This window comes from Monodelphis domestica, chromosome 2 (genome assembly GCF_027887165.1).
Source record: "Monodelphis domestica isolate mMonDom1 chromosome 2, mMonDom1.pri, whole genome shotgun sequence".
Classification (NCBI taxonomy): domain Eukaryota; kingdom Metazoa; phylum Chordata; class Mammalia; order Didelphimorphia; family Didelphidae; genus Monodelphis; species Monodelphis domestica.
In genome coordinates, this window is record NC_077228.1 from 451,368,939 (window position 1) to 451,382,866 (window position 13,928).

Here is a 13,928-nt window from a genome sequence, read left to right on the forward strand (position 1 = left end):
TTCTCAGAATAATGAACCCATTACTGCAGGAGACCAAACATTCCATTTCTGGAAGACTGCAGTTTTTAGAAAGTAATTCTTATAGATTTAATTGAAATCTGCCTCCATGAAACTAAGATCTAGCTCTGAGCTTTGAAAGCACATAGATGAAATCTAATCGTTTTTCACTATGTCAGTCTTTTAAATATTTGAAGACTGATCAGACCTCACATCTTCAGGTTTTTTTTCTTTTTTAATTACATACTTTATTAGAGACAATATAGAAAATCAGTGCAAATACCTATTATTGCTTGCTTTGTCATTTTAGTCATATATGATGCTTCATGACCCCATTTGGGATTTTCTTGGCAAAGATAATAGAGTGGTTTGTCATTTCTTTCTCCAGCTCATTTTACAGATGAGGAAACTGAGGCAAACAGTGTGACCCTGGGTAAATCACTTAACATTGTTTACCTCTGGTTTTGGCCTGGACCCCAAAGACAAGGACTATGATTTTTTTCCTGTGACAACTTTTGTTGTTAGGCCTTCCTAGTTTGTGCTTGAGTTTTTAAACAAAGACAGAGGATTTTACTTTTAATGTGGAATTCTTTATTATCAGATTCAGCTTGTTAAAGTCCTTTGGATAGGGATTCTGTTCTCTAACATATTAGCCATCATTCCAAATTTATGTCACCCACAAATTTAATAAACATGCTTTTTATGCCTTTATCAAAGTCATTAATGGTTATTGCTGTTCATACTCAGAGGACCAAGATGGCATCACTATTCTGGGGTCAATGTACAGTTTGTCTGACTGTAGTTGATCAGATCAATGAGTTTGGAAAGCTCTGCCACAGATCAGGAGCAAATAGTTGGTAGGAATATTGGAGATGGAGATGCCTCTAAATTCGTGCACTTCACTTATCTTTTTTTTTTAAGCCCTTACCTTCTGCCTTAGAATCAATAGTATGTATTGGTTCCAAGGCAGAAAAGCAGTAAAGACTGTGTAATAGGAGTTAAATGACTTGCCCAGGGTCACACAGCTGGGAAGTGTCTGAGGCCAGATTTGAACCTAGGACTTCCCATCACTAGGCATGACTCTCAATCCACTGAACCACCCAGCTGCCCTCTCTTTTCTTTGAGTTATTATAATTCTGCTTTGCTCATAGAGCACTTTTTTGATGCAGGCATGCCATGCTGGGTAGTCTGCCTCTCCCTCTCCCTCTCCTTCTCCCTCTCTTCTTCCTCTTCTTCTCCTCCTGCTATTCTTTCTCCTCCTCCTCCTTCTTCTCTCTCTCTCTCTCTCTCTCTCTCTCTCTCTCTCTCTCTCTCTCTCTCTCTCTGTCTCTCTCTCTCTCTCTCTCTCTCTCTCTCTGTCTGTCTCTGTCTCTGTCTCTGTCTCTCTTTTTCTCTCTCTGTCTCTCTCTTCCTCTCTGTCTGTCTCTCTCTCTGCCTCCTCCTTATTTTCTGTAAATATAAATTCTAAGAAAGAATAATGACAAGGACTACCCAGGGTCACACAGCTAGGAAGTGTCTGAAGCCATAATTGAATCCAGGTACTCTATCTACTGTGTTACCTAGACACCCCATACCAATTTCTAATCATCATGTAATACTGACTGTTCTTCCTCTGCATGCACCTGAGATGGTCAGGGTCCTTCCCAAAATTTGTACTTAGAATATGATATGATCTGACCAGGATGAAATAAAGTGGGAGTATTAACTCTCTCATTCAGTTTATGATTCTCTTAATAATCCATTCCAATATAATATGGTTTATTCGTATTGAGTCTGCAATCCCTTAATATCCTCAGATTTTTCTTCTCAACAATTATTAATGATCTATGTCGCCCTCAACTTGTCTTTGTGTAGGTTGTTTTGAGCTCCCAAGCACAGAAATTGATACATATTCCTATTAAATTTTATTTATCTTGCATCCATTAGTATAGTAAGGAGTGGATAGAGTGCTGGCCAGAAGTCAGGAGGACCCGAAGTTCAAATCTTGTTTCAGACATTAGCTGTATGATCCTAGGCGAGTTTATGTAACACTATTGGCCTCAGTTTCCTCATTTATAAAATGAACTGGAGAAGGAAAAAACAAATCACATATCACCCCAGTATCTTTGACAAGAAAACCCCAAATAGGGGTCATGAAGAGTCAGACATAACTAATTGACTAAAATGACAACAGATTATTAGAGCATATTGAGATATTTTTAAGCCTGCCTCTGTCATTGATGTTTCCATTTTCTTTCTCATCTTTGTGCCATCTGCACATTTGATAATCATGCACCTTCATAAAAGTCACTGATAAAAATGATGCATAGAACAGGACCCTTCAGTGATCTCTGAAACACTCCTCTACAGACTTCTCTCCAAACCTATGCTGATTTCTGCTCTGACTTCTGGCCTTCAGCTATTCCAAACCCAGCTAATAATATATATGCTATCTTATCATCTAGCCACTATCTTTCCATATTCGATATCAAAATACTAATGGGACTTTTCCATTAGATTACCAAAATAAAATTCTTTTAATTATGACATTTCTTTAACATAGATTGATAATTTTATCAAAGAAAGAAAAGTAATAAGATTATTTATTGTTGTGGCTCACTTATGACCCCTTTTGGGGTTTTCTTGGCAAGGATACTGGGGTTGTTTGCCATTTCCTTCTCCAGAGCAATTTACAAATGAGGAAACTGAGGCCAAACAGGATTAAGCGAGTTGCACAGGATCACATAGCTAGAAAGCTTCTGAGGCTGGATTTGAACCCAGGACCTTCCATCCCTAGGCTTGGCTCTCTATCCACTGAGCTACTGAACCATGTAGCTGTCCCTTCTGTACTTTTTCAAGGAGAGATGAATCCTCTTCATTCTGCAAGGGAACTGATTCCATTTTACTAAATTTTGTTCACCAAGAATTGTTTCTTTCTTTTCAGAAATATTATATTGACAAACTACACTTCCCTGATATACCATCTTATAGATAGTACAGGGAATTTCCTGATGAAGAAACTCCCTCTGCTGAGATTGATTGGCAGCTTCTCTGCAATTTTCAGTCTTGAAATGTTGCCTAGAGCACCTAGAGGTTAGGTGACTTGCCCAAGGGCACTTAACTTAATGCTTGTTGTGCTTTATACTCGAAGAAGTACAAAATGACATCATTATGTTGGAGTCAACATACAATGTGTCTAACTGTAGCTGATCAGACCAATACCAACTCTGCAGCTCCTACAAGGGTTTGGCACAAATAATTCATATGAACATAGCCAGTATGTGCCAGAAAAAGAACTTGAAGTCAAATGCTCCTTGTTCTGAAGCTGTCTATTCACTATGCAATGACAATTCTCAAATAGTACTATCACAAAAGAAAATGAAATCAGTCCAACATTCCCTGTCTTTATAAATGGAGTAGGTTGATTCCCATGAGTCTCCGATACCTTTTCTAAGTTTCCCCAGTAGGCATCTCAAGAAATAACATTTCTTTCCTACCTTAGAGAATCTACTACTTCCTACTATAGAGGAATAGTTTCCTCTTAAAAAAAAAAACTTGAGCCATAGCTCCAATATGATATATAATGATAGGAAAAAAGTTTGGAAGAGTTGGGTGGTCATGGGTAAAGAATGGTGGATCCACATAGCTAACTCTTAATGAATTCTTGTTGATTGATTTTTTTTTTTTTGGATAGGAATTAGATGTGAGGCTTTCTCCTGGTTCTGCCTTCCACTAGCTACACGATTTTGAGTCTTAGTTTCATCATTAGTAAAAAGGAGGCATTTGAATAAATTATTTCAAAACTCTTTTCCAGCTCTAAGAAGATATGACTAATATGTGCAACCAACAATTTCATAACGTATTTTAGAATATTACAGGCATAAACATAAAGGTCACTTGCCTATAATTTGTAGCATTCGGTTCCCTGCCTTCTGAATGCTGGGACATCATTTGTCTACCCATCTCTATGTTCCAGTATGTTTCTGCTCTCATTATTCATCAATTACCAACAGTAATTCGGAGATCATACCGGAAAGTTATTTTAGTCCTCTCAGGGTGGAAAGCACCTGGACCTGGAGATTTAGACTTATTAGAAGGAAAAAAAGAACATTTAAAAAAGGCTTCTCTTAGTATTCTATTGGTTTATTCTTTTTCCTTTTAACTGTATTTATACATTTCTACCCCTTCCAATTTTGAGATTATTGTCCTGGGAGATAGAAACAAAATTGTTGCTATCTTCCTGTTTATAGGATTGTATGTCTAGAGCTTCTCGCTTACTTTATAGATGAAGAATCTGAAGCTCAGGGAGGTTAAGTAACTATGTTGCACAGATAGTAGATATTTTCCTACTCTGTAAAAATTTATTAAAAATTATTTGCATTATACTGTTTATCCAATCTTTTTTCCTTTTGTTTAAAATGTACTTCTGAAGCCTTTTAAAAATTATCCTTTGTATTCCTTACCCTCAAACCACAGTTTATCCTTGCCTTTTTGCCTTTCTGACAAAATTCTTAGCCATGCAAATCTTGGAGGTGGTAGCCCTATAACTGTTCACTCAGTACAGTGGAAAGGAAGTGGAAAGAAAGAGGAATTTGCCATCAGAGGGCATGGGTTTGTACTCTGACTCTGCTCCTTGCTCTCCAGCCTTGGGGACATTTGTTTCTTTCACTATAAAATAAGGATTTTGTACTAGATGCCCTCTGAGGGTCCTTCTAGCTTCATGGCCCTGATGGCTATCAAGGTCAGAGGACCTGGGTGGTGATCAGAGCCATGGCAGACCTAAATCCTCTGAGAAAGTAGACTGTGGCAAGCTGGATGAACTGTCTGCTGATCCTGACTTGGCCAGTTCACTTTGGTGTTTGTTGTTTCATAATTATTCCATGTTGGTGATTGGTCTGTCCATGCCTTACCCTCTTACATATCTAACTCTTGTGGCTATTTAACTCTTACATCCTTCCTGGAGAACCTCTCTGCTTGGTTTATCCTTGTCTATATTTAAAGTAGAACCAGAGAATGGTATAATAGAAAAGAAACTGGCTTTAACAACAGGCAGATCTGCCTTTGAATCTTGCCTCTGACACTTAAAATGTGTGCTTTGGGGCAACTCAATTAAGCTCTGAGCTTCAGTTTTCTCATTAGAGAAATGGACATAATACCTGCTATGTAGGTATTGTTATATACATACACAAAGCTACCATAAGCCGAGCAAAGCTCTATATGAAAGCAGCTGCTATTATTCAGCATCCTTTTGTGAACAAAGTCCCTCCATAGATATGAAAGGCCAAAGCCATTCTTTTTTTCCATTCCCTTTCAAAATCTTGATAGACATGCCACAATGGATAAATTTCATTTATTAGCTTCTGTCCATTATTATAGCAAGGAGAAATTAGTTGTTAAAGTGGATATAATGCTAGCCCTGGAGTCAGATAGACCTGAGTTCAAATCAAGCCTCAAACATTTACTAGCTGTGTGACCCTGGACAAGTCACTCAACTTCTCTCTGTCTCAGTTTCATGAAATGGGAAGAATAACTACAACCCATCTTTCAGGCGGTGTTGGAAGGATTGAATAAAAAAAATCTGTAAAGTGTTTATCATGGTGCCTGACACATATTTCTTCATTTAATAAATGCTTGTGTCCTTCCTGTACACTTTTTCAGTTGTAGTCCCCTTTTATTTCTTATGAGAATCATTTGTAATCACATCATTGAAATTTCATTTCTGAGAGTTTTTGTTACCCTTTTGATCTATCTACTCTTTTAGAATCTCAGGACAGGAGGTCCTAATTAATTATTAATTTACTGAAGTTTGGGGAACTTGCATTCTTAAAGTCTAGGGTATATATCCAAATATGGCTAATATTTCCATCTTCAGCTTTCATAAACTCTTTTAAAAAATCCAACAACCAGTTACTTTCACTTCAGCTTCATCAAGGAGTTCTTCAGTGGTCATAAATTAAATCCAAAGTAGCAGGTCAATTTGTCACTGGTTTTCTCTTTGGACAAATGAAAATGTTAGCAAGATATGTATAGAATTAGATCTGATGAAGCAAAATTAAAGAATTTAAGGATCCTTTTGAAATCTCAAGATTTGACCTATTGTACATGTTTATAATGTCAAGGGGAGCATATGATGAGGTGCAATGCAAACAAATCTCTACTTTTCTAATTACATTATGTAAAAGAAAAACTTGGTCTTTGTTTTCCCCTTTGGCATTTTGACCAAATAGCAAGCAGTAACAATTTTCTTTCTCTTTGGTTTAAATTTATTTTTAATTTCAACAAAGGCTTCAAGAATTAGCCTCCAAGGTCTCATGAGTTACCTATTTGTCCTTTATGAATCAGACCGATATCCTGATTCCTGAAAAATTATAGATTATTATTCTTTTACATGTGGAATATGCTAACTATCATGTAATTCTATTCAGCTCAGGAGTAAAAGAAAGGAGAAAATAAGAGAGTTAAAAATCTTGTTTAAAAAAAGTTAAAATCTGACCCAAAGCACTGCTAATGCATTTCTTCAGGATATTGATGTTCACTCTTTCTGATACTCTTTTATGTTGTTATTCTCTTGTTCAGACATTTCAGTCCTATCCAACTCTTTGTGACTTGCATTTGGGGTTTTCTTGGCACTTCACTAGAATGGTTTGTCATTTCTTCCTCTAGCTCTTTTTTTTTTATAGATGAAGAAACTGAGGTAAACAAGTTTAAGTGGCTTTCCCAAGGTCAAACAACTAGTAAATAGTCCAGGCTAGATTTGAACTCAGAAAGATGAATCTTCCTGACTTCAATTCCATCACTCTATTCATTGTGCCACCTAGCTGCCCATATTTGGTGCTCTCCAATAAATTAATAATGATTATTACTAATAACAAATAGATAATTAAGAAATTATTATTAGTTTCCACTCAATTTCGATACCTACCCTAGGGGTAAAAAAACCCCTACGATGACTTTTGTCTCTGTTACCACAATTTGTGTTTGTTGAGATACATGCTTGTAAAATATTAAAAGGTAATGAGGGTTTGGCTGCATTATATAATCATAACTGTCATAGAGGCCCCACAATCCTATAGCAAATGACTCTAATATTTCTGTAGGATTGTCCTTCTAAATCATCAACATCCAGAAAAGGATTACTGTGTACAAAATATAAGAAAAGAGAAGATATTCTGAAAAAAACAAAGCACCCAGATGGCAAGGTAAGGAACTGTGCCTCTGTGCCACATCTGTTTCATGTATGTGTCATCATTCTACTCCATCCAGGCTGTTAGGAAATTCAGAGTGGCTTCCAGCAGAAAAAAGATCCTAGCATCATTGTTTGTCTGCCTGCCTTTCCGTTGTATACCAAAAAACTAAGCAGTCCCCTTTTTCAACAGGAAGACATTTTTCTTTTCCTTTTGACTTTATCTTATTCTATATTACCTGGATCTAATTCTCCTCCCTATGCCACCCACATTCTCCTCTCATCATTTAGAAAAGAATTTCAGTACCTGAAATACACTCCAATTTGATAGTCTTAGATGCTGGAATTTGTCTCTTCTCTTTCTCTCTCCCTCCCTTCCACTCTCCCTCCCTCTGTCTCTCTCTGTCTCTCTTTGTCTCTATCTCTGTCTCTCTCTGCCTCTGTCTTTGTCTCTCTGTCTCTCTCTCCTCTCTTCTCTCCTTGCCATTCTCTGTGTCTCTCTTCTCTTGTTCTGTCTCTGACTTTTTCCTCCTAGTAAAGAGATAGTTCATATAGCAGAAGCAGAGGTATCTCTATTGTTTCACACACACTGATGATTTGAGTAAAGGAACTGACTCAGCATTATAATATCTCACATTTCTATAGATAGCACTCTAAGGTCTATAAGTCTGCTTTCTCACATCTGCCCTCTGAGGAAAGGAGTAGCTAACATTCTCCAGTTGGTGTTCATTCTTTCAACATTCTTGATCATTAGCCTTATGACTGAATTTATATCACGGGATAGATCTAGCCTTGGAAGGGAATTAGGTCAAATACCAATCCTGCCCCCCTTCTTCCTTCTCATTTTATAGAAGCTGAGGTCCATGGCGGAAAAATGATTTGCCCAACGTCCCAAAATACTAAGTGGCGGAAGCAGGAATTAGAACCTGCATCCTCTAACTCTGAACCTAGTCTTTTCTCTATTTTATTGAGCTTCCCTATAGAGTCGAGGTTTTTACCTTGGAATTCATTAACTTATTTTTAAATAACACATTGTGGCAATTGTAATTTAATATAATTATTTTTCTTTTTAATCTTTAGTGCTTTATTTTATACTTTAAATTTTTTGAATAGAGGGGGGCTTTTTATATCACCAGACTGCCAAAATGATAAAGAAGCCCTGCTCTTAGGGGTCTTAAGCTTTCTCTAGTTCACTCCCTCCATAGTATCTCCCAATCCTACTCCCTTCCCCCACCCAGTTCCCCTGGGTCACCTCATTCTGCCTCTCTCTTTCCCTGCTACTATTTACTGCCAACATGACTCCTCCTTTGCCACTGCCTTTCAAGTCCTGGACCATTTCCTTTCACTCTTCCACCTACCCCCCCACCCCCAACCCGTACATCTCCATCTTCCATAGAAGATGAACCAAGTTGTTTACTTGTTTTAGGGAATCTGAGAAATAGGTCATCTCCCTTCTTTTATGCTGCAATAAGGGAGAAGTTATTCATGCCTGTTAAGAATCATTAGCTTTTGAGCCTGTTCCTTTGATGGAGATGAATACTGATAGTTAAATAACAGCTCCTCGAAAGCAGAACTAAAGTAAATGTTGCTTAAAGTTTGGGGCATTTTGTTTGGGTTGTTGGGGGTTAGGGAGAGGGGAGGAAGGAGGGTTTGGGTCCAATGTGACCATTTGTGGAACCATTGGGTTGGCCAGAAGGTGGTGCAAGTGGGCAAGCTTTGTTCCATGATGGGCTGCTGACTTTCAGAGCAATCGGTGAGGATTCTTTTTTTGTTTTGGGGATACCTGTGCATTTTCTCTATTTATAGCAGAATTAACTTCTAAATGGCTAAATTGCAGCTCAGAGTATCCCATTAGATACAATGGAATTTAATTACCATGAACACGTCTCACCCTTCGGAGTTGGTTATTATGGGTCAGTGTAGCATAATTGCCATGAACTCGAGAATGAGGGGCTCAGTGGACAAGAGTCTAAATCCTAGCTCTGCCCCTTATTAATGGAGTGTGTCTGACTCTGGTTAGGCAGGGACTTAACTTCCACAAGTCTCTGTTTCCTCGTATGTCAGATGGGAGTAATAGCACTTATATTATCTACTTCTTCCAAATTGTTGTGCAGAAAACATTTTGTGGGATTTCAAAACAATTTATCAATGTGAGTTGCTATTATATTCCTAAAATTGGGGTCACTTGGACTTGTACATTGATTATAATATTCTTATTTGCTATCTAAATGTTTTCTTTACATAAACAATGCCATTAGATAAAATCCTACAAGAGGGAATTTATTGTGATTACTGGGTCAAACTCTGTGACCATTGCCCTGGGTAAACTCTTAGTGTAATCTTAACTGCAGTTAAAAGCCCAGAGCAATGTTTATGTTCGTTTATTATTGCTAGTTTCACTTTGTACCCAAAAAAGAGTCACTGAAAATGACCTGGAAGCAAAAGAATAATATGAAAGAGAAAAAATAGATGTTCAGGGTAATAAAATTTTGGTGGACCTTCCAATAACTTGATGTCTAAGTTTATCATTCTCCCATGACTTTCATTTTGATTCCATTTTGTGACCCACAAAGATTATTGATCCCCTTAGTTTAATCTGAAATTGCCCCAGCTCTAAAATTCTGGATCTTTAATTTCTCCTTTCTGATTGTGAAGTAGCTAGAATGCTGATCTTGGAATTAGGAAGACCTGAGTTCAAATCCTGACAGATTCCCAAGCTGAAAGTATTTCTGGAGGGCTAAAACCATACTGAATCATTCAATCAGTCTTTGATTGACTTTCTTTCATATTCTCTCCTCTTACTTCATCTTTCACATGCCCAAAGCTACCTCTGTCTGAACTCATCCCACCCTTCTTGCCAATTCTAATTTGTCCCCTTGTTGCTATCACATCGGTTTCCTCCAGGACCTCCCTCCATTATTCTCTCTGTCTCTGATTCTGTCTCTGTCTCTCTCTCTCTCTCTCTCTCTGTGTCCCTGTCTCTCTCTCCCTTTCCTCACTTCTGCTCTTCTCATCCCTTCCTCTGTTTCATTCTCTTCCCTCATTCTGTCCTTCTTCCCTCCCCTTGCTTGTCTTTCCTTTCTCCTTCCTTCACTCATTCCTCACTGCCTCCTGCAAACAGACTTCCATATTCTTGGGAAACATGCACTTGAACTTGTTCTCCCTTGAGTTATTGCCCAAGATTTCTTCTGCTTATCATATTTAAACCAGATTCATTCCAGTAAGTCATGCTGGCCTTATTTACTCAGTCTTTACTTTTTTCACTAACACCTCACATCCCTGCTCCCATAGGCATTGCTCTAAATAAACTCCTTTCTCCAAGGTTATCAGTCAGTCCTCAATTTCCAAATCTAATAGGCGGTTCTCAGTCATTGGATAAAGGATTCAAAGCTGGAAAGCACCTTGAGGGCCATCTAGTCCAACCTCCTTAGTTTATAGATGGATAAACTAAGGTCTATGGAAGTTTAAGTCCTAATTTGTCTTGATTTTGCTGAAACATTTTACACTGTTAGCCCTATCCTTCATGGCGCTCTCTCTGAAAAGCTGCTTACCCCCTTATTGCTCTTCCAAATCCATCACTGGCTCATTTTCCTTCTCTTTTCCACAAGGCATGGATATCCTTAATGCTCTGTCTTCTATCCTCTCCATACTTTCTCTTCCTTTGCAACCTTATCTGCTCTCATGATATCAGTAGTCAGTGCGAATTTAGATGACTCCCAAATGCACATACATGCACACACCTGTATTTACAAATATACATACACATTGATGTACACATACTTTAATACTTCAAGGACCCATGATGTCGTCAATGTAGGCACTCATTTCTCTGTCACATAAATCACAACCCACTATAACAATAGAGTATTGGCAAGAGTTTCTGTGCCCAGAAAATTCATCATGACCCTATAGTCAACCTGGGGCAGCTAGGTGGAACAATGGATAGAGCACTGAGTCTAGCGTTGGGAAGGCTCATCTTCCTGAGTTTAGAGCTAGTCTCAGAGGCTCTCTGGCTCTGTGACCCTGGGCAGGTCTCTTAATTCTGTTTGCCTCAGTTTCTTCATATGCCAAATGATCTGGAGAAGGAAATAGATAACCTTTGCCAAGAAAACCCCAAATGGGATCAGAGAGAGTCAATGACAATTGAAATAATTGGACAAGACATGGTGCTCTCCGGTGGTGAACCTCTCCATATTGGTGAGGTTGATCATCGACAACAGACAAATAAATCCCTGAAACACACACACACACATACACACACAAGCACCCGAAGAGATATTAGGTATATGTGGGTATATACAAATACCTACACATATAACAAACATTCACATATATCTATATATCTCTATTTGACAGTGTAGCATAATGAATGTAATGATGTACTTGGGACTAGGAAAACCTGTGTTCAAATCCTATTTTTAATACTTATTAGCTTTGTGATCTTGGGTGAATTGTTTAAATTCTTTGAGCCAAAGGCAACGAGGATAATGAAGCCCCAGATGTATTATATTGTGTCACAAGAAGACATCACAGATCCTCAATATTCATACATGCTTATATATATGTCATACATGTTATATGTATAGACCCTCATATTTAACTTAAAGTCAGAAGGTCCAAAATGGAACTCATCATTTTTGCTGTAAAACTTGGGCTTTTTCCAACTCCTCCCTTTCTGTTGATGGTATCTTCATTTACTTAGTCACTTGGGCTTGAAACTTCAGTTATCTTTGATTATCCCTCTCTAGTCCCAAGTTCCCTTGATTCCTCCTTGGCAATGGCTCTTGAATTCATTACTTTCTCACCACTCAGACATCCTAGGGGAAAAGGAAGGAGGAGGGCACACACATTTATACAGTGCTTGCTTTGGTACCAGGCACTGTGCTAAATGCTTTACAAGGATCACCTCAGTGCATCCTCTCAGCTTGGGAAGTAGGTGCTTGCATGAACCCTCTTTTGCATTTGAGAACACTGAAGCAGTTTAAGTGACTTACCCAGGTTCACAGAGGGTAAGTGTCTGAGGCCAGGGGCTCTAACCATTGCACAGCCAACTGCTTCCTATACTACCACCACCTTTGGCTCAAATCTTAATTTTATTTTGCCTAAACTACCAAAACTGCCAACTTGTTTACGGGGTTTCCTCCGATAATCTTTCATTTCTCTAAACCATCTTTCCCACAAATGCTAAAAAGAATATTCCTACAACTGTCTATTCTACTTCTTGGCTCATAAACCCTATTACGGAAGATCCCAAATAGTCTGGCATTGAATATTTTTCACTGTCTGGCTTCAGCCTTTTTTTTTTCCTGCCTTATTTACTGTTATTTCCTCTATGTCACATTCCGTGTTCTCACCATATGCTCTTCACCAGTTTCTTTCTTTTGAAAGCTTCTTGGGGACAGCTGGGTATCTCAGTGGATTGAGAGCCAGGCCTAGAGACGGGAGGTCCTAGGTTCAAATTTGGCCTCAGACACTTCCCAGCTGTGTGACCCTGGGCAAGTCACTTAACCCCCATTGCCTAGCCCTTACCACTCTTCTGCCTTAGAGCTGTACACAGTATTGACTCCAAGATGGAAGGGAAGGGTTTAAAAAAAAAAAGAAAGCTTCTTCTTTCAAAGTTTAGTCACCTCTTCCATGAAGCTTTTCCTGATCCTCCATCTCCACCCATAAGGATAATGAACTCTCTACTTCACTTTTCTTATGACACATTGTCTGTATCTCTCCTTGTTCTTACCACATTCTACATTGCATCATACTTAATTACTTACTTGTCCCGACACTCCCACTCTAATACCCTATAAGCACTTTTAGGTAAGGAACTAGATTGTTTTTCATCTTTGTACCCCTAATGGTTGACATGAAGCCTTGAACACCGAGTGGGGGGCTCAATAAGGATTGTTTGAATCAATTCGCCAAAAGTGAGTGCATTGTCACACATTTTCTCGGCTTCATATAAACTAGAACAGGCAATTTAATGACACATTTGAATTAATGAATTTGACAAATATGTCTGTAGTGTATTTCATAGTTATTTAAATCTGACAGTGCTCTGTGGGCAGTAGGCACTCAGCAAATGTTTATTAAATAAATGCATGGAGAAGAGTCAAATCACCAAAGTTTCCTTCTGCCTTGGTTTCCATATGTTGCCTTTTCTTTTTTCTGCAAAGGTGGAATGGAAATTTTCAGATGGAAGCAAAGCAGTAGATTTTCCCAATGGCACCTGGAAGGAGATCAGCGCTGACCGAAAAACAACTACTGTTACGTTTTCAAATGGAGATGTGCAGAAGTTCATGCCAGATCAGAGAATGGTTTGTAAATGTTTTCTTTGAAATAATAATTTTTAAAAATGCCTTTATATAATCCAACTCTTTGCTCACTTAAGTTGGGTTTCAAACTCTTTTTGAGTATTCCTTTCTATTTTCTTCTAGTAAGAATGTGCCTGTCCCTGAGATTGTTTTTCATTTCTCTTTGATCCATCATTCAGCTGTTTAACAGATCTCTTCCTTGGATTTTCTTTTTCCAGTAGGGAGGGATAATGGTTAATGCAAGAATATAGAAAGGCATGGTGTTGCACTCTGAATTTGGAGGCAGAGGAGCTATTTGTAACCTTACTACTACTCACTCCCTTTGCCATCTTAGGCAGGTTGCCATTGTGAGTTCCAATTTCTTTTTGTATATTGAAGGCATTAAAATTTACTCTTACTACATCTCACTAGGTTATGAGAAGGATCAAATGAGATAAGCATGTAAAACATGTACATACATAGCA

General features: G+C 38.3%; 1 protein-coding gene across 5 annotated transcripts in view; it reads left to right on the forward strand.

Annotated features, from left to right (window-relative positions):
* Positions 1–13,928, forward strand: part of LOC103097496 (centromere protein J-like) — a 116,127-nt gene that overhangs the window by 82,338 nt on the left and 19,861 nt on the right. For all 5 annotated transcript variants that reach the window (XM_056819018.1, XM_056819017.1, XM_016429002.2 and 2 more), the window contains 2 exons: positions 7,074–7,175; positions 13,327–13,467. In XM_056819018.1, coding sequence (XP_056674996.1) covers positions 7,074–7,175; positions 13,327–13,467 — 243 coding nt within the window. The remainder of the gene's footprint in view (positions 1–7,073; positions 7,176–13,326; positions 13,468–13,928) is intronic.